Source organism: Ylistrum balloti, unplaced genomic scaffold (genome assembly GCF_031769215.1).
Source record: "Ylistrum balloti isolate Yb309-2 unplaced genomic scaffold, AGI_CSIRO_Ybal_v1 Utg370756, whole genome shotgun sequence".
Lineage (NCBI taxonomy): Eukaryota > Metazoa > Mollusca > Bivalvia > Pectinida > Pectinidae > Ylistrum > Ylistrum balloti.
In genome coordinates this window covers 80,684-102,957 of record NW_026782444.1, presented here as the reverse complement: position 1 = coordinate 102,957, position 22,274 = coordinate 80,684, and the positions used below count along the sequence as shown (strand labels likewise).

At 34.9% G+C, this 22,274-nt stretch overlaps 1 protein-coding gene across 1 annotated transcript; it reads right to left on the bottom strand.

Moving 5' to 3' along the window:
• Positions 1 to 2,255: 2,255 nt before the first annotated feature.
• LOC132558097 (uncharacterized) lies at positions 2,256 to 21,955 on the bottom strand. Its single transcript, XM_060222622.1, has 2 exons — positions 21,808 to 21,955; positions 2,256 to 3,352 (listed from the first exon to the last, which is right to left on the bottom strand). Exons 1-2 carry the CDS (start codon positions 21,953 to 21,955, stop codon positions 2,256 to 2,258), a joined length of 1,245 nt encoding a protein of 414 aa, XP_060078605.1.
• Between the last annotated feature and the right edge of the window lie 319 nt (positions 21,956 to 22,274).

The window sequence follows — 22,274 nt, the reverse complement described above, 5'->3', positions numbered from 1 at the left end:
ATAAACTGGCACTGATTGGATAATACATAGTATCACAGGACAAGGCTTTAACTCACAGTTAGGTGGTCATCCATTTAATGTCTGCCTGTGTTGTCTCTCTCAATATCAATACACTTTTGGGTATACTATCACTACAAGCACCAAGTTCACTTGTATGAAGATGAGGGTGAGCTTCTATCTAGGGTGAGCATGTTGCTGTATGAAGGAGTGACTAGATAACACTGAGGTGTTTGTAGAGAACTCACACATCTCTTTACTACAATTAGCTGTCAGCCACATTTTTGGCCTATATATTTTTTTACAATTAAGTTTAAAATTACATTAGAATGAAACACCATTTTATTTAGTGTATATTTTAAAATTTCTTTCAAATTACTTTTCATTTTTGGGTTTTGTGCCATAGGAAAAAAAAACATTCTTTCATCCACCTGTTTTAAATGGTGATGTGGGTGTGATTCTAATATAACAGTACCATTAATCTTGAGTGTATATGGTTACAAATTTTCTGCAATTTGTAAATTTCTTATCATAGAAGTGTGTTAATGTGGGTCTCCTGTCCTTTTCCTAGCTTCTGATTTCTCCATCTTTGTGATTCCAAAACTATTACTCAAGTTTACTGAGCTTTACATCTGCTGTTTATAAAAAACTATTTGACTGACACATAGGATTATACTGTATCAACATCTTATGAAGATACATACATTAACTACAGCAACATCTGTCAACATGTTACAATAAATGAATAATATATTGACAGGTATTATGGTATAACTGATACATGTTGTAACATATTGACTTTCCAGATAAAATGTAATATATAATATACACACCATGTAATATATTGACACACTAAGTATTATATCAACACATTATGTAATATCCAGACACATTATGTAATATCCAATATCCAGACACATTATGTAATATCCAGACACATTATGAAATATATTGACAGGTGTTTCAATATAACTAATATATTATACAAATTACATTGATACACCATGTAATACAAAGACACAATATGTCATATACTGTTACATTATGAAACATATTGATACAATATGTAATATATTGAAACATGTTGCAATATAACTAATATATTACGTAATAAATTGACATACCTTGTTTTATACTGGCACATTACATAATATACTGACATACTATGTAATATATTGACACATTATGTAATATATTGACACAGTTTGTAATATATTGACACAGTTAGTAATAAACTGAGAAACATTGTCATACAGTGACATGCTATTGACACACTATGTAATATATTGACACAATATGTAATATATTGACACAGTTTGTAATAAACTGAGAAACATTCTCATCCAGTGACATGATATTGACACACTATGTAATACATTGACACATTATGTAATATATTGACACAGTTTGTAATATATTGACACAGTATGTAATATATTGACACAGTTTGTAATATAATGACACACTATGTAATATATTGACACAGTATGTAATATATTGACACACTATGTAATACATTGACACACTATGTAATATATTGACACATTATGTAATATAATGACACACTATGTAATATATTGACACACTATGTAGTATATTGACTCACTATGTGATATATTGACACAGTTTGTAATAAACTGAGAAACAATGCCATATAGTGACATGATATTGACACAATATGTAATATACTGTGCAATCACACTGTTTGATATATCATCATGTATACTATAATATATTGACACATAATTAATATGTTAACATATTATGAAGTATTCAGACATAACATGTTATATATGTACATGTATAATGGGATATACATTTCATTAACACATACATGATGTAATTTTTGACACACTTTGTAATATACTGATGACAATACTTACGTATATTGACACTTAGTCATTATAACATATTGCAGCAGTTGGGAAAACTATGCAGAGAGGAAAAATTTGCACTTTTACTTCTATCCTGAGTTAAGCCAATCAATATCAGGTGTTCCTGGTTATTTACAAGGAGTTCTGATTCAGAAATATATTCTTAGCTTGACTTCACTTGAACTACACTAAGTGTTCTTGACAGCATTTCTCATTATTGTAGCAACAACTTACTTGTGTTGTAACATGTGAAGTTTATTCAAGCAGACTAGAATAACAATATCAACCACTGCATCTTTTTAAAACTGATCAGAGAGAGGATCAGTTATACAAATGAACAAAATGAAGGACAGCTCCATGCCCAAACAGTTATAGCATTGAGACTTAGGCAAATTCTGGTTGAAATTGTAGATACTGGACCAGACGGGCAGGGAGGGGCAGTTTCGGGAGGATCTCTGGGGCAAACGTCTGCAGAATACGAATACGACTGCGGTTCTGCAAGCTTCCAGCAGTTGGCAGTTTGTAGATTTGTAGGTGGTCAACTGGAGTTTCCATATCATTAAGGACAATAGCCATACGACTGCCACAATTAGAGAAGAGTGGCATGAAGTTAGTTGGGCATGAGTGTTGTCCGCACGTATACCTGTTGTACTGTACACAGTGTAGAGTTTGCGCTGTATCTGCATTGAAGATGTAGATGCTAATTTCGATGGGTAAATGTCGACGTAGTTTCTTCTCCCTGCAGTGACAGCCAGCAGTTACCATGACAGCAAAGATGAGATAGCCATCTTTCGAGTAGAAGAGGTCTTTAAGCGTAGGGTGTAGACTTGGTCGCATATCATCAACACGCGTGTTGGTACTGATCACCTCCCATGAATCAGTGTAAATCAGACTCAAGCTGTTGTCCTCCCCAGTTACGAAGCTGGTAGCTGCGATGCGACTGGAAGTGAAGCGAGGGTCAAAGGCAAATAGACTGTGATGAAAGGGTAGGGCAAGCTCGCGTACTAGTTCTCTTGTCTTGAGGCAGTAAAGCTGGAGGACAAAGGCACTGTTATTGTCACTAAGCTTGGGTATCTTAATGAGGCAAAGGGAGCCGTCTGGGCTGATCTGGCCCCGCACTGCCTCATTTACAAACTCAGCAGTCTTTTTACCAAATATACCCAGAAATTTGTTTATTCCTAGGTCTATGACCCCAAACTGAGTCATCATGTTCCGTACCAGGTGAAGCACGACAGTGGTGTCATGGTAACACACTACACTTTTTACATGAAAGTTCTGAATTGACGACAGATGAGCAGGGATATGATTGTATTCAAAGTGCTCTGCCATCTTAGTAAATTTGTTTTTCCGCCTAAAGCTGAACACAGAGCTGGTTTTGTTGATGTTTATAATGCCTTGCCGACTTATGCAGAATGTAGGGCTACAGTCTTTAAACATTACACCATTGCATGTCATCGTTGTTTCTGTGAACCCAGCTGCCTCTGCAAAGAGAACCATATTGAGAAAATGAAGATATTTTATACAACAAACATTATAAAGTCTACATCCATACTATACATGTATATGGACTTTTTGTTTTGAAGCCATTCAGAAAAAAATATCGAGTGAAAAATCTCAAGCCAATTATGAAAATGAAGTCTAACAGTGGTCCCCATAACAGATCAAAGAAACTCGACACAAAGTCAATCCTCCAGAGTCACAGAGTCCAGTGCATATCTGTGCTTGAGTCAATAAGTCGCTGAGAAATGTTGGTGAGTCTAGCCAATATTTAATGACTGAGTCTGCTTGAGTCAATAAGTCGCTGAGAAATGTTGAGGAGTCTAACCAATATTTAATGACCGAGTCAATGAGGCAATGCTCGGAGCAGTGTAACCATCGTTGTATTTGAGTCAATACTAGTCAAAAAGTCATTGACTAAAGGATGCTGATTAGTGAATGTGATAATTGTAGGGAGTCATTGAGGAATGCTGATGAGTCTATAAGACAATATAACATCAATCAATTTTGTGCACAATGAAACTATAATCCACGAGTCATTGAAGTGATGCCTGTAAATTAATACTTCTGAGCTACGATGATGATGCTGATATTGCAATAGGAAAGAATAATGAAAAACACTCTGCTCCTTGTGGGGATCAAACCCGCAACCCTTCTGTCTCTGGCCAGATACTCTACCGCAAGAATAAAGAGAAACTTCCACTAGCCAAGGCTAGTGACTTGTACTCTACAACTTCTACAATATGGTAGTCTGTTCTGCAGATACAGTGTAACACAATAGGCCACTTAAGTCAACAGCTACATTAAAAAGTCTTAATGTCATTTTTGCATATTTTTTCTTCAAAAAAATTAATGATATTGCAATGAGAACTATTGAAGGTCCATGGTAATAATGGACAATATTTATCTAAAAATATTCTCACTTCTGATAACAGATTCTTTCAGATTTCCATCGTGGGAGATAACTGAATTAGGTGATGAAGTCTTATTATCTAGAATTCTTCATTTTCATTTTAGTCATTATAACATATCATACCCAGAGTTCACTCCCTTTAAGTTTAAAACCTTTAATTCTTGGCAAAGCAAGTGCAATTCCTGGAGCTGTTAGCTTTAGTGAAGCTAATATACAGCCCATATACTACTAACATATAGCTTTAATCAATGTTGTATATAGCTACTGTACAGACCAATACAGCTGAGCCTTTTATTTTCAAACTAGAAAAAAAAGAGACAATAACTTTCCATTAAATTATGCACACAAACTAAATCAGTTTGTACTTGGGTTTACAGCGATTCTTTAAGAAAACCTCTGTGAACTCCGGTGTACCACACCATCCATCTCTGTTGAAGTGCCGTAACTGTAGAGGCGTCTAATTGCCGAGCTATTTTTGAACTCAGTACAGCAATTATCTGCACGGCATATCTAAATCAGTACGGATCAATGGGACCTAGTCAGTTTCTTGGTACAATCAGTGTGTCACAAGACACACCGTTCCAGACAATCCCTGACAACCAAATAAGGCTCCCTTAGATCATGGACATCAGACCATTCCCAAAACAGCTTCTGTAATGTCCTTTATTTCAATCAAAGGACCTTTCACGTAAACGTGTCTGGAAAAAGCTTTACTTTCCAAAGTATTTTTATATGACTATTATCAAAATGCTGATTACATACGTGACTAAAGTATCCTGAAGTCTGCATAGTTGTATTCTACACTCATTCAGACCAAGTTTAGTCGATAATATTTCATCTCTTTTATATTTAAACTAAACATCTTCAATCTTAGTTTATTGTAGTTAACACAGCAAATGCTCCTTAATCTCCACAAAATTAAATCTGTGTGCTTTGGCAAATATAACTCAATCATCAACTTCAGATTAAGAAAGCAAGCAGATCAGGATTATGATTTTGAGAGTCCAATGGTCACTGTATAATTTCACATTTGATAATATATAGGGTCAGTACAAAAATATTGCATTGCCAAGCTTACCTAGCATAAATAACACATTAAACTCACTTTAACATGTGAAAAACAGTCAAAAGTATATCAGAACTTTTTAAGTCACCTTATGCCTGCATTTTAGTACCAAAGTCTATATGGGTATATCATACAGACAATATATATCCCAACTTCACAGTCATACAGACCATGGGGCTGGGAATTTTATGCAACTAATCCTGAACAAGAGAGCCAAGGCTTCAAACGGTCATCCGACAATCAATGAACAGATGGACAAACCACAAAATTTGCAGATGGTGGTCTGAACTTTGAACATTTCTTAAAAGTTGAATTCAAACTTTGAACATTCCTTAAAAGTATCAGAAACTCATAAATGGTAAGTAAGTACATTAAAAACTGTTGCGCAATCATATTACAAAATGGCTACTGTGGTTGATCATCATGAAAGACAACATCAAACTCCAAATATTTTTGTCAATGACGTAAATGAAACTTTTGAAGTAGTCGCAAACTGTTTGTTCAAGACAAAATATGTTTTGCGCCAAAGCACCAAACCGAAATACTCCCTAATAATGTTTCCTACAAAATTTGAATGGAATCCAATAAAGCATTAAGGAAAACTAGCATTTTGAAGCAAAATATTGGCTAAATTCCTAATTTTGAGACCCTGCCCCAAATCCCCAAGGGCTGAATCAGTTTTCTGAATGTGAATCCCCATCCGATGACATTTCAGACCAAACTTGGTTGAAATCCACCCAGGCATTAAGCATGAGAAGTGTTTCAAACGGAAAGTTTACAGACAGCACACAATGACAATGGACGATACATGACAGCAGAAGGTTATCTTGACCATTCGAGTCAGATGATCCTTAAGGCCCGTGGGCCTCTTGTTTAGGTCATCTGACTATAAAGACCTAAATATGAAAGAGGCCAAATAGGCCTAAAATAAATTGCTCAACTACTCTACAGCTTACATAGAAGATATTGTTGGTTAAACAAGACATTTTCTGCAAACCTGAAACCTTATTCTTTATACATGCAGTACACAAATGCCATTACTCTGAACATATTGCTAGTTGAAAAAAACATGCTAGAGGCCCAATATCAAGACCCTTGGCCTTTTGGTTACTGAGAAGTTGCTTAAGCATTTCAACACATTTGACCCCTGTGAAACCAGGTCAGGGCCATTTACATAAACATCATGCTACAGGCCCAATATCAGTGCCCTGAGTTATTGAGAAGTCATTTGAATGGAAAGTTTATGCACAACAGACAGCAAATGACGAAAAAAAAAACATGTAGACAGATTGATGGAAGTTATAGTATACTATGTTCTGTCTTTAGTATGGTATGTTTTTGTGAACAAATTCAATGCTTCTTTTATTCATTGTTGAAAAAATTGTGTGAGGGACAAATGGCTGTGAAATCGGGGAGCATTGAATATCTGTTGTGTGAACTTCGAAAGTGATTGATGCAGATTGTGTTTTGGAATCACTCTGGAATGGTTCTGGACATAACTTAGTCTGGGTTTGGATTTTATGTGTCAATACCATGCCTCAGGTACATTATGGTCCAGACAGGCACACAGCATGGACTAAAAAGTTGTGAATTCTAATTCCATCATCAAAACCGTATTAGTTTATTTCTTGAAATATTTTGTCTTTAAGACTGCATGTTTTGACACCTTGGTTGGCACTCAGTAAGATCATTTCCCCAGAGTACATTGTGTAAAGTTATGATGCCAAACATTACCTTGGTACAGCTTGTGTGTAAAGGAAACATAATCATCAAATCGAAATAATCTCTTACAGAAATACCTCTGATCTAATTGAAAATTGATGCCTCAATAACACTTCACTTCTAAAGATATACCTAATGGCACGTTAAATTACATTGTGTACATAGTCAGTCTAGTAATTCTGAATGGGATTGCAGACAAATTGAATAATACATAGGGACATGTGCTTATTTGTCTGCAATTCTGCAGAGCAGATTTTCTTACTACAGAGCAGTGGTAACTTTCCAATGGTGTATTAATTTCTTCTTTTGCTATTTCACAGATAAATACATAATGCTGACTTTGAACAGAAAGTAGATCCTTTTAGCCAATGACTGCTTGCAGATAAATAGCATACTTTTATTTTTATCACCAATGGATGCTCCGAGCTAAATTTTGTTTTTCTCTGATTTCTACAGAAATGTCCCGAGACACAAAGGATAGTTATCTTTATTGCCACTGCATGGCTGCCTTCAGATAAATACTAATATACAATTGCTTTCATCATCCCTAGCTACCATAAGATTAAGAATGAACAGTTATCTTGTGATAGCAAAGGATGACCCAAGATAAAATTACTGTAATAACTATGTCAATCTTTTTAATTTGACTATGAATAAATACCAAATTACTGGTTGAACAACCACTATTTTTTTTTCAATAGTTGCAATACAATATTAATAAACAATTTGCTACATTTTCTATGAAAATAATACAGTTATTTGGAATCATTATGACTGATATAGTTGTGACACAAATTATAAATAAGATTTTAAAGTAAAATCCACATTAAATAAGTGAATAAATGAAAAAAATGATTAAATTAATAAAGTACAAAATTAATTAACTTCAAAACAATACCACAAAAAGGTGTTGGGGGGAGGGAGGATTTAAAAACTGATGACCCCATATTAATAAAGAATGTTTGATAAATATATCTAAGTTTAGGTCAGCCAACTGTCTTACTGCATTTAGGTATTCTTTCATGCTGAAAATAATCATAGATGTTGAAATGTTTATGTCATTTGCCCCCATTACATTGTAATACATTGGGGTAAGTTAACTTCAAAAATTTTAACTCTGGTACACAAGATTAAAAAAAGGGAAATAACTCTTTCACAATCGCAAAAACTCCTTTCATTTTGTAACAATTTATGTTCCAAATTTCAATACAGACATTAAAACAATAAAGAAGAAACATAAGTTTAACATCATGAAATGTTTTAAACTTCAAATCTAATCAGAAATACGAAGAATGTCATTAATCATTATGTCAGAGTTATGATTCCTTACATAACTCACCATTGATTTTAACAATATCAAATACATGTACCATGATCTCCACTGCTATATCTGACAATTAATAAAGAAAAGTAGCATTCCTTAAAAGGTACCTTTCAAGCAGATGTTTTGATCTGATTTCATTTCAGTATATTTGTTGTTATTAAAGACAGGATGAAATTTAACGCCCAGCAATCAAGTAACATCAATCAAAATATAAGGAAATATGTACAAATCATATACCTGTTTACACAGATACACCAACTATAGGGTAAATGTCGAGTACTTTGGTAGCATGGTGATGCCATGAACGTACATGTTTACTGCAGCATACCAGTAACTGTAGATTAGTATCCCAACCATAAATAATATATAAACCTATATAGAGCTTGGAAGTGTGTTAGAAGGGTCCCTCACTGGACATGTAATACAAGTACATAATTATAATGTAAAAAACAACATCACAAATAAGGTCTTCATTAAATTTTCAAATCCAAACTGTCATCTGAACAAATTAATTCTCAACTAACAAGGTCACTGTCTGAATAAGCAAAATCTCCACTAAACAACGAGAACAGCTCCTATCTAGAACATCATCTTCTCAGAATTATAAAGATGATCTTTGCTAAAACAATGTCACAGGCAAAATCTACTCAAAAATGTTGGTCAAAATCAGGTTTTCATGCTAAGTCATGGTCAAGAACAAGGCCACAAAATCAAAGCCATGATCAAATTCTAAAAATCTGAGCCACAAAAAAGTTGCAAACACAAGGTCTGAGACAGGTCACCATATCTTGGTCACAACAAGGTTACCAACACAGTCCTTAGACCAAAGTTGTCCTTAGAACAAATGATGAAAATCAGTATTACTATTTCACCAAGGCATGTGTGCTGGACATATGTGTGTCTTGAAACACATGTGAAGTCTTCAGTAGAATACAAACCAGTGACAGCTATGATATGTATGTTTGCACCCATTTAACTTCCAACAGAAAGCTTCTACTATGACAACTGCTACAATTTCAAAAATCAATACCTCACTTGCAGTGTCTGTTTTTTCGAACATAACATTTAAGCATTCTGATGATGACTATAAATCCCTCTGACATTTTTTTTTTCAAATGAAAACCTCTTCATTTTCCAGGAAATCCTCAACAAATTCTGAAAAATTGTCAGCAGATTTCTTTGTGTCAGAGAATGTTTGTATAAGCTTTAAGACAGATGAGTTTTCCTGGTGAAGGTAATTGGTTTTCAAGCATCTGTTTGAGCGTTGTTGTTCGAACACGCAATATTAAGGCCTGTGATTATACGGGTAAAAATTGGGCACAATAATATTATTAGATACTGTTATATAATTGGAAACTAGGTTAGGCTTGGAATCTGGTGTCCATGACAACAATTATGTGTTAGATAGCATTACATATCTCTGACAAATAGACATCAAGGATTCCTTCTTCTAAGATGAATATTTTCAATCAAAATACTGTGGACATTTCTGATTTGTTGTTGTACAATCTGACATTGATCCATAACAATTATTTTTTTAAATACCTAGAATTCAAATTCAGACATTTTCTCTGAAGATTATATAAACAGATATATTACATGTAAGTACAAGTATTTCCTGTTGAATATTATAAACATGTATTTTGGTATATATCTGATGTACGCTGAAGAGTGAAAGACATGTGAACACAGAAGACTCGAAAAAAAGTAAATATAGAAATGATAATTCTAAATAGATAATTTCTGTAAGACATAAATATCCTTTTCCAATGTATTTCGTTTGGTAAATTTCTTAAAAGCTAGTTGTGACTATAAGATCATACATGTCTCCGATAGATAAGTTAGGATTGTACATGTCTCCCAATACATAAGTATAGGACTGTACATGTCTCCCAATACATAAGTATAGGACTGTACATGTCTCCCAATACATAAGTATAGGACTGTACATGTCTCCCAATACATAAGTATAGGACTGTACATGTCTCCCAATACATAAGTATAGGACTGTACATGTCTCCCAATACATAAGTATAGGACTGTACATGTCTCCCAATACATAAGTATAGGACTGTACATGTCTCCCAATACATAAGTATAGGACTGTACATGTCTCCCAATACATAAGTATAGGACTGTACATGTCCCTGATGGATAAGTATAGGATTGTACATGTCTCCCAATACATAAGTATAGGACTGTACATGTCTCCCAATACATAAGTATAGGACTGTACATGTCTCCCAATACATAAGTATAGGACTGTACATGTCTCCCAATACATAAGTATAGGACTGTACATGTCTCCCAATACATAAGTATAGGATTGTACATGTCCCTGATGGATAAGTATAGGATTGTACATGTCCGCGATAGATAAGTATAGGATTGTACATGTCTCCCAATACATAAGTATGGGATTGTACATGTCTCCCAATACATAAGTATGGGACTGTACATGTCTCCCAATACATAAGTATGGGATTGTACATGTCTCCCAATACATAAGTATAGGATTGTACATGTCTCCCAATACATAAGTATAGGACTGTACATGTCTCCCAATACATAAGTATAGGATTGTACATGTATCCAAATACATAAATATAGGACTGTACATGTCTCCCAATACATAAGTATAGGACTGTACATGTCTCCCAATACATAAGTATAGGATTGTACATGTCTCCCAATACATAAGTATAGGATTGTACATGTCTCCCAATACATATGTATAGGACTGTACATGTCTCCCAATACATATGCATAGGACTGTACATGTCTCCCAATACATAAGTATAGGATTGTACATGTCTCCCAATACATAAGTATAGGACTGTACATGTATCCAAATACATAAATATAGGACTGTACATGTCTCCCAATACATATGTATAGGACTGTACATGTCTCCCAATACATAAGTATAGGATTGTACATGTCTCCCAATACATAAGTATAGGATTGTACATGTCTCCCAATACATAAGTATAGGACTGTACATGTCTCCCAATACATAAGTATAGGATTGTACATGTATCCAAATACATAAATATAGGACTGTACATGTCTCCCAATACATAAGTATAGGATTGTACATGTCTCCCAATACATAAGTATGGGATTGTACATGTCTCCCAATACATAAGTATGGGACTGTACATGTCTCCCAATACATAAGTATAGGATTGTACATGTCTCCCAATACATAATTATAGGACTGTACATGTCTCCCAATACATAAGTATAGGATTGTACATGTCTCCCAATACATAAGTATGGGATTGTACATGTCTCCCAATACATAAGTATGGGACTGTACATGTCTCCTAATACATAAGTATAGGATTGTACATGTCTCCCAATACATAAGTTTAGGATTGTACCCAAGTTTCCAGTTGCTATGAGATTTATGAAATGTCAAAGAATTTTTGGTTCCAACAAGTCTCAAGTGGGCTAAAATGAGATACAATTAAAAATCTCATATATATCAGAAACAAAAATGGAATCCTTTTTAATAACATGATAAGTTATAATTTTGTAATTGGTGTTGTGTATCCTATTAGATAACTGAATAGAGAATGTGCTTTTAAATGTCCTTCCTGAACTTGTTTTGGCTCTGTGTCCATGTGTTATGTCATTTCATCATCTTCTCATGTTAACATGTTCAACATATTAGGAGTTTATTCACACAATAACAATGCAATTATATTAAGTCACACAAAAGAAACAATGGTCATCAACTCTCTACCATCCAAAAATTCAAGCATCACATTGTACTTTGCATACAGACATCAACAATGAAGTTTACAGGAAAAAAAGTAGTCCTATCCCCCCTCCCATCGTTAATTCTAAATACCATTTTTTGTGAATTTCATAACTTTTTTGAAAACAAGTGCAATCCTTAATGCATCCATGAGGACGCATTTCCCTGGAGGGATAAACTACTTCAAGAAATGTGTCGATAAAATATCACAGCAGTGAAAAAATCATTCTATCAATGCCAATACAATCAAATGGTATGTAAGCAAGGATCCATAAATGTGCTATAATTTTGTTACATAAGAGTATGTATAAAGTGTATGCTGGTAAGGTGTTGTCTGGCCTATGACATCCTCCTTACTTTGAAATTAACATGACTCATTTTACTGATTAAGGTGTCAGCTGACCTAATGGCTTACCCCATTACCTATTAATGCAGTCTATTGATTTTGATGTCATTGTCCTTAGGCATTCCCAGTACCTAGTGTCTCAGTCTATTGATTTTGATGTCATTGTCCTTAGGCATTCCCAGTACCTAGTGTCTCAGTCTATTGATTTTGATGTCATTGTCCTTAGGCATTCCCAGTACCTAGTGTCTCAGTCTATTGATTTTGATGCCATTGTCCTTAGGCATTCCCAGTACCTAGTGTCACAGTCTATTGATTTTGATGTCATTGTCCTTAGGCATTCCCAGTACCTAGTGTCTCAGTCTATTGATTTTGATGTCATTGTCCTTAGGCATTCCCAGTACCTAGTGTCACAGTCTATTGATTTTGATGTCATTGTCCTAAGGCATTCCCAGTACCTAGTGTCTCAGTCTATTGATTTTGATGTCATTGTCCTTAGGCATTCCCAGTACCTAGTGTCTCAGTCTATTGATTTTGATGCCATTGTCCTTAGGCATTCCCAGTACCTAGTGTCACAGTCTATTGATTTTGATGTCATTGTCCTTAGGCATTCCCAGTACCTAGTGTCTCAGTCTATTGATTTTGATGTCATTGTCCTTAGGCATTCCCAGTACCTAGTGTCTCAGTCTATTGATTTTGATGTCATTGTCCTAAGGCATTCCCAGTACCTAGTGTCTCAGTCTATTGATTTTGATATCATTGTCCTAAGACATTCCCAGTACCTAGTGTCTCAGTCTATTGATTTTGATGTCATTGTCCTAAGACATTCCCAGTACCTAGTGTCTCAGTCTATTGATTTTGATGTCATTGTCCTAAGACATTCCCAGTACATTCCCATTCTTGCAGCATTTGTACCTTCAGTGTCTCAGTCTATTGATTTTGATGTCATTGTCCTCGGTGTATTGGCATTCCCAGTACCTAGTGTCTCAGTCTATTGATTTTGATGTCATTGTCCTAGTGTCTCAGTCTATTGATTTTGGTGTTGATTGTCATTCCCAGTACCTAGTGTCTCAGTCTATTGATTTTGATGTCATTGTCCTTAGGCATTCCCAGTACCTAGTGTCTCAGTCTATTGATTTTGATGTCATTGTCCTAAGGCATTCCCAGTACCTAGTGTCTCAGTCTATTGATTTTGATGTCATTGTCCTTAGGCATTCCCAGTACCTAGTGTCTCAGTCTATTGATTTTGATGTCATTGTCCTAAGGCATTCCCAGTACCTAGTGTCTCAGTCTATTGATTTTGATGTCATTGTCCTAAGGCATTCCCAGTACCTAGTGTCTCAGTCTATTGATTTTGATGTCATTGTCCTTAGGCATTCCCAGTACCTAGTGTCTCAGTCTATTGATTTTGATGTCATTGTCCTAAGGCATTCCCAGTACCTAGTGTCTCAGTCTATTGATTTTGATGTCATTGTCCTAAGACATTCCCAGTACCTAGTGTCTCAGTCTATTGATTTTGATGTCATTGTCCTAAGACATTCCCAGTACCTAGTGTCTCAGTGTACTGATTCTTGCAGCATTTGTCCTGAGCCATTCAAGTATCTAGTGACTCAGTCTATTGATTTTGATTTCGTTTGGCTGAAAGCAGTCCCTGTACATAGTGTCTCGGTGTATTGATTCTGGTGTCATTTGTCCTGAGGCATCCAAGTATCTAGTGTCTCAGTCTATTGATTTTGGTGTCATTTGTCCTAAAGCATTCCCAGTACCTAGTGTCTCAGTCTATTGATTTTGGTGTTGATTGTCAAATGACCTCCCAAGTACATAGTGACTCAGTCTATTGATTTATATAGCTATTTTTACCTCTCTGCACACTCATAATTAGACATTACTGCTAGCTAAAGCACACAATTATTTCCTGGAGATTTCATTATAAGATCTCCTAAATCCATGTAGGAAGTGGATTCATAAACATGGATGAGCTGTATGGATGAAAAAACCAGGCAACTCTGGAGACAGTGTACGGTAAGTGTTAAGTTGGAAAGTTAATTTAACAGGCAGGGGAAAGGAGAGGTCAAAATCCTACAGTAGCTCATGGAAAGTGGCATAGACTTTTGTAGACATAGCTAAATGACCGGTGGAGAAAATCATTGAAACGAAAATTCCATTGTATGAGCAAAAAAATCTTTGTGATTTTTATTAATTTTCGGTTATATGTACAAAAATTTGTAAAAACTAGAGGAGAGATCAATATATTTTAATCAAGAAACTAAAACCATTGGCAGCTAGAAACATTGGGAAATGTCAATCTTAAGTACCTAATGGGAACACTTATAACAAAAGGCCCAAGGGAAACCATCACCTGAGTCACAATGGTTCTTGTAACATGTCATAGAAATGATTTGTTAAAAAGAGAATATAACTTTAACTATATTTTACACATAATGTAAATTGTGTATTCATTAACTGCTGTCCCATGCTAAGGCTTCTAACTAAGTTTGAATTAAAAGAAATTTCATTCAAGACTTTAATTTTCCTACATAAAATCTTCCATCCAGGACAGTAAAATTTTCAGTCAATTTGACCCAATTTTGGCCCCGCCCATCAGTCCCTGGGGGTCAGTTAAGGTCAATTTATGCATCACATCAGTCAGCTTATACTAATAATAAACAAATTCTAACCCAGTTTGAACTATTTCTGAAAGAAAATAAACAAATGATGTTAAAAAAACGTAAATTCATCCATTTAACTATAGGAAACCTTAACCCCTCTCCAGGGGGAAATGTGAGACCTTGGGGTCATGAAATTTATAATTTTTAGGTAAAGCATCTGAAGGCCTTTCCATCCATGAAGAGTTCTTGATTTTAATTCTGGGATATGAGAATTTTCTTTTTTAATTTTAGTCAATTTGACTCTTTTTCTGCCTCATCCAAAAGCCCCTAGGGGTCTGCTGAGGTCAAAATATGCCTCTCATTGAACTGCCAACTTAAACAAGTAATTCTATCCAGGTCTGAACTATTTCCAAAAGAAAATAAATAAATATTGTTCAAAAATGTGATTTTCCTAAATAAAAGGGTTATCTTTCTACTTTGAATGAAATCTTACTAAAAAGCTGTTTTCTATAATGCTGATGATAGTTTTATTGAGAAGTAACTGTAATAAGTGTTACCTATTTTTGGACAGTAAAGTTTGAGCTCAATACCACTGGTGAAACCTGAGAAGAAGTTTGAAATTGCACAGGAAAACCATGATTGAGCAATCATGTTACAAAATGGCCTCCCTGACTGCCGTATCAAAGTTTTGACAAGGTAAAAAAATAACAACATTTTGTTGGCTTCCTTTCCTTAACATTCTCACCAATTTTTAGCTCAATGGCACCAGTGGACCTGGAGAAGAAGTTTTTTAAACTGGCAGCTATGGCAGCCATCTTGGATTTCAAACATACTCGAAAAATAACAAAAGTCCGGCAGGACCATCTCAGGGTCATTTCATTAAAGTTTGAGCTCAATCCCACTGGTGGAACTTAGGAAGAAGTTTGAAGTGTCAAAAGTTTATATGCAGCAGACAGTAGATGGCAGACAACGATGGACGAAGCATGATGGCTTTAGGTCATCCCAGAAGAATCTTGGCGCCAACCATTTTTAATCTTTATATGCTCTAAAAGTTGAGTATTTTCCATTCTCTTCTCTGTTTTTGCTCTAAATGTTAAGACATTTGAACATTCCTTAGCAGAAATAGCCATGATAATCTTTAACAGCCAAATCCAAAATGGCTGCCTGAAAGCCATTTTGTTTCTTCTGATCAGTCCCAAATCAAACAAGCACAAGGAAAGACCAGGAGGAACATATGTCTGAAATTTGAGAGATATCCATTCAATACTTCTTAAGAAAAAGCAATAACAATCTTTAGGCAAAATCCAAGATGGCTGCCTTTCAGCCAGTTTGTTTTTCTGATCAGTCCTAAACTCAAACAGGCACAATTAGGGATAAAAAAAAAGCATATACATGAAATTTGAGAAGGATCTATGCTGTAGTTCTCAAGATATAGTGATAGCAAACTTTCAAAGTCAAAATTTCAGATGCCATCTGTTTGCTATTTTATTTTTCTGATCAGTCCCAAAATTAGATGGGCACAACTAGGAACAAAGGGGAACCTATATATGAAATTAAAAAAAGATCCATCAAGTACTTCTCAAGAAATAGCAATAATATCTTTCCAAGTCAAAATCCAAGATGGTCGCCTGATCAGACCCAAAATCGAATGGGCGCAACAAGGCACTAACAGGAATCTACACATGAAAATTTATAAAAAGATCCATCCAGTACCTCCTTGAGAAATATTAATAACAATCTTTCAAAGTCAAAATCCAATGGGCACAACTAGGCACTAAGGGGAACCTACAAGTGATATTTGAGAAAGATCTTTTCAGTATTTCTGAAGAAATAGTAATTACAAACTTGCAAAGTCAAATTTCAAGATGGTCGACAATTGGCCATTTTAATTTTCTGATCAATCCCAAAATTAGCTGGGCACAATTAGGGACCAAAAACAACCTATAAATGAAATTTTAGAAAGATCTTTACAGTAGTTCTCAAGAAATAGTGATAACAATCTTTCAAAGTCAAAATCCAAGATCGCTGCCTTTCTGCCATTTTGTTTTTCTGATCAGTCCCAAAATCAAACTGGCACAACAAGGGACCAAGTGGAATCTACATTTGCAATTATAAAAAGATCCATCTAGTACTTCTCAAGAAATACCGACAACAAAAATTGCTACAGATGGACGGACAGATGGTCGACCATGGACCACGAATGAAGAGCGATTTGAATAGTCTACCATCTGATGATGAAAACACTTGAATCTAAAGATATTAGGAAACTTAAAGTATCAAGAATAAACCCTGTAGAGTACACAGATATGCAGGAAAGATTTGACAGAAAACAAATCTTACAGAGAAATTAATTGAGGATAGAAAAAGATTGATCTCACACAGGGATATTTCATTACAGCTTAAAATGATTTGGACATGAGGCAAAGGTGAGACAAAATCTATTGGGAGTTCAGATGAAGATAGGCTGATATCAGCAGACTGAATCATCAGATGATGGGGAAAATAATCTAATGGGGCTATACAAGCAAATCAAAAATACAACCTTGCATTTGGTATTTATAAATCAATTTGAACTGAAATATGTATTAATATGTTATTTGTCATGTTCATGTTGAGGTTGAATCAACATTCGACAGAGGCCTAATACAATATCCCAATGAATGTGACAATGTCCTGTTTGTTATGAAGAACATGCACATTTGAATCATTAACGATACTGTAGTTGGTATAATCATAATCACGACATCAACAATTGTGTGAGGAGATGAGAGGGGACAGTTTACAACTTTAGAAAGTGACTGTAATATCAACACATGGTCAGACTCCAGTAGTGACTGTGTAGTGATAACAGTGGGTGACAGTATCCCTACTAGATTCATGGACTGAAAAGAAGAATGTTGAGTCATTGAATTGTCTCTGTTCTCAGAGGCATCATATAATTTTAAACTGAAGAAATAATTGAAATGAAGTTATAACTGTTCGCATTTTTAAAGAGGACAACACAAGTTATTCCTAGGTTTTATGTTTAATTAAAACCAGGTGGGTGGTACAGGCAGACTGTGCTGCTGTTTAATACAATGAATTTTATAAATATATATATGTATATATATCATTATACTATCATCAAAGTTTTAAAAAAATATTTTCCTTTGGACTGTAAACTGTGACTGTGTAATGCTACCCACTGATAAAAGTTCCTGATAAATGTAAGGGAGACAACCTACAACAAGAACAATTCTATTTGTTAATTCACAAATATAGGATAAAAGCCTTTCTGTCATTTCAATGGTTTACTAGTGGTTTTTACAGCTATGTGGTATGTGAATGTTTTAAGTGTAAATATTGAAATTTGTACACTAAATATGAATTTTACCCACTTTGTAAATATTGTTTTGTATATTGTTTTATAAATGAAATACTTGTAAATTAGACAGAGATTTCTTTTTTTCAGTTTATTGTTTTGTTGATTTTCAAGAACTTTACACGGTACAATTTACATAAGTATATCTTTATCAAAAACTTTCTCTTCTTGGTTTTAAAATTTATTCTTGCTTTTATAGATACAACAGCTTTAAATAATGAAATATTTCCATCACGATTATAAGGTAGTGTTTGTGAATAGTGTACAGATCAAAGCAAGAAGGCAAAGCCTATTAATCTGCAGACTTCAAATGTTTTGTGTATCTCCATGCTACACTACCTGTAATTTATCCAACCTTACAGCAAAGACATGGGTAGTTTACAGGCTGATCAACCATCCTTACTTAGAAGTTACTATAAATAGATACAGTAAATATTTCATCATATCATTACATCTATATTTATTTACTTCATAGTATCAATTTCATTGGGGGTGGGGGGTGGGGGAATGATACTTGTGAATGAATTATTTGAAAACATTGTTCAATGAGGAATCTTATAAACATTTGATAATGATCCCTTAAGTATTTTCTGAATTACAGCAAAAACAATTCCAAGATGTCAGCTCTATGTGAAGGCTGCCCTTGTTTTACCAGACATATTTTTCTTTTGATCATTTTGAGAATTGAACAGCTAGATATCATTTCCTTGTTGGGTCCTGCCCTTGTGGTCAAACAGAGGTCAGATTCACTATTCATAAAAAAATTGCTTCACACCAAACTTGGACCTTTTATGGAAGAAGGACTTTTAAGGACTTACGTTTCCCCAATTGGGCCCACCCCTTCTGATGCACCATTTACACCCAAGAATACTTCAGATCAAATTTGGGCAATAACCATTCATTCTTATAGAATAAAACCTTCCCCATTTTGACCCCGCTATTAAGGCCTCTGGAAACTGAGAATCAATACTTACCCAAACTTTGTTCCCATTCATCCAAGAAAAATTCTGACCATATTTGGGCAATATCTTTTCATTCCCAATGGAGAAATAGGATTTTAAGGAATTTGCTCTATTTCCCCAATAAGACCCCATCATTCCTACCATTGGGGCCAGAATTCACTGTTTATACAAAAATGGTTCTGCTTCATCCCAGAATTCTAAAGACTAAATTTGGGAATTATCCATTCATCCCTAAAGGAGGAGAAGGATTCTGAAGAATTTACTCTATTACCCCTATTCGGCCCTGCCTCTCAGGCCCCAGGGGGCTAAGACCTACCATTTATAAAAAATTGATTCCCCTTCACCCATTTATGCTTCAGACCAAATCTAAGCAAATTTCAATCATTCCTAAAGGAGGGGTAGGATTATAAGAATTTGGTCTATCTTTATTATTGGGTTCTTCCCTTCCCACCCCAGGGGGCAAAGAACCACCGTTTATACAAAATTGATTCCATTTCATCCAACAAGGTTTTCTATAAAATTGGGGTAAAATACAATCATTCCTACAGGGGGAGTGGAATCTTATAGAATTTGATCTATTTCACCTATTGGGCCTGTTCCTACTGCCCCAGGGGACTGAGAACCACCATGTATACAAAATTGATTTCCCTTCACCAAACAATGCTTCAGACCAATTTGCGCAAAATCTAATCATTACTAAAGGAGGAGTAGGATTTAAAATTTCCCCTTTTGAACCTCACCCTGCAGGCCCTTAGTGGCAGAGACTAATCGTTTATACAAAATTTTTCTGCTTTCCCGAGGGATGCTTCTGACCAATTTTGGTCAAAATCCTTTAAGTCATTTATGACTAGTAGTGATTTATATGAAGAAGTTGACAGACCAACGGATGATACGGCAGTATGCCATAAACTCACTTGGTCTTTCTAGCAAGGTGAGCTAATAAAACTGAACAAGAAAATGTAACTTTTTAAATGCCAATTTGCAGTAGAACATCTATTGTATCTTAATTTAGCCCTGATTTAAACCACCGCACTCAATATTGATGTTGGCCCCCTATATTATAAAGACATTTACATAATGATGAGAAATGTTAGCTACTTGTGAAATTAATTTAACCTCCCAATCTTCCAAACTGTGACAGGAATTGGAGGTTAGAAAAATCAACACGGAACAAATCAATTTTAAATAGGTCTGTTTTTTTCTTTAAGACAAAATTCTATTCAATTAAAGCAACATCTCCTTTTTCACCGGTTGGAATTGATGCAAAGGCAAAATACAGTTTGGCAGCCATACACAGAATTTTACTGAATAATTTGTGTGGTTATGTAGTCTATTTAGGATAATGTGTGGGTGAAAAGGTGTATTTTGTCATACCGAGCAAAGTATTCCTGACATAGTACAAAAATTATACTGAATAAGAGTATTTTCTGAGAGACTAAACATGTTCATAGATTATAAACTATTTGGAAAGTAAAGAGTGTAAAATCATATATATGTATATGCATGCAAAAATCACAATTGACCTTATGACAAAACAAGAAAGGTCAAATTGATGTATTAAGTGTTAGTTTGATGTTCCTCAGGAAACTCCTTGCTGAAGTATGATGACTTTGCCCTTTAACATTTTTCACATCTTAAGTAAGCCTTTTCAGTAAGACAGAAATGTATGAAGTATGAGCCTGATGTACTCAAAGATACTCAAAATCAACATGGATCTCTGTTTAGACAAGAGATCAACAAAGATCTGGACCTTAGCACCCACCACTGAATAAGTTTTACTGGTATAACATTGATTTGATCTTTTCTTCGCTCTTGCAGTATAATAGTATGGACAGCTGAATGAGGAGAAATAACATTTGAAATTTGAGAATAATCCATTAGGTAATTAAAATCTGACATTATAAGCAATAACAGGTAATATTCAAAAGATTTATACATGCAAGTACTGCTCAAGATATATTTAGACTTAAGATTGTCAGGATCCAAGATGGTCTTAATGCCTGCCATGATGTTTAACTGACCAGTTCTAAAAGTGGCATAGGGACTCAAAGTAATAATGGATGCACAGGAAAATGAATGTAATGACGATGAGCTTAAAAATGATTGCCAACAAATCAATCTCAATTACACTCTTTTGGCAACACAGGAACCAGCATAAAATAACATTGGGCCAGGTGAGCTAAAAATAAATATCATCTAATTCTACTTATGGTATTCTTTGCCTATTATACTGACTGCCCTAGCTCTTAAAGCTAGAGACACTTGGAAAAGTAGATTACAACACATATCATAAATAAAACTGTGGCACAAACAAACTACATTCAAGAAGTCACTATTTTCTAGACTTTAATAGATAAAACGAGATTTAAATACCTGCATGTCCAGATTTCCACTGGTCAAGGGAGCACATGTGGAGCAGTGACCATGGCCGGGCAGCCTGCGCCTGGCGGTTCATGTTGGCTACCACCGCACTCGGCCCCATCAGACCGTAGTTACCTCCCTTGCTCTCCTCTGCTCCCATGGCTACAGATGAAATGCTTACATCACAGGACCTTTATACCCTTTAAAACAAACAAATAAGCCATTAACCATATGAAATGACAATTTTTTTAATCATTTTTTTAAAATGATTTTCCTTACTTTAACTCCTAATACTTTCTCAGAAAGAAAGACAACAGATTTTTGTTAAATCTGTAAAAAACACTTTGAAGATATGATTAAATTTCAAATATTTCACCATCATAGGTTCTGTATTCCATAAGAAATTTTATTTGCAATTCAGACAATTTGTACATTTTGTCTATGATATGTAATATATTATATGTAAGATATGAGAAGAA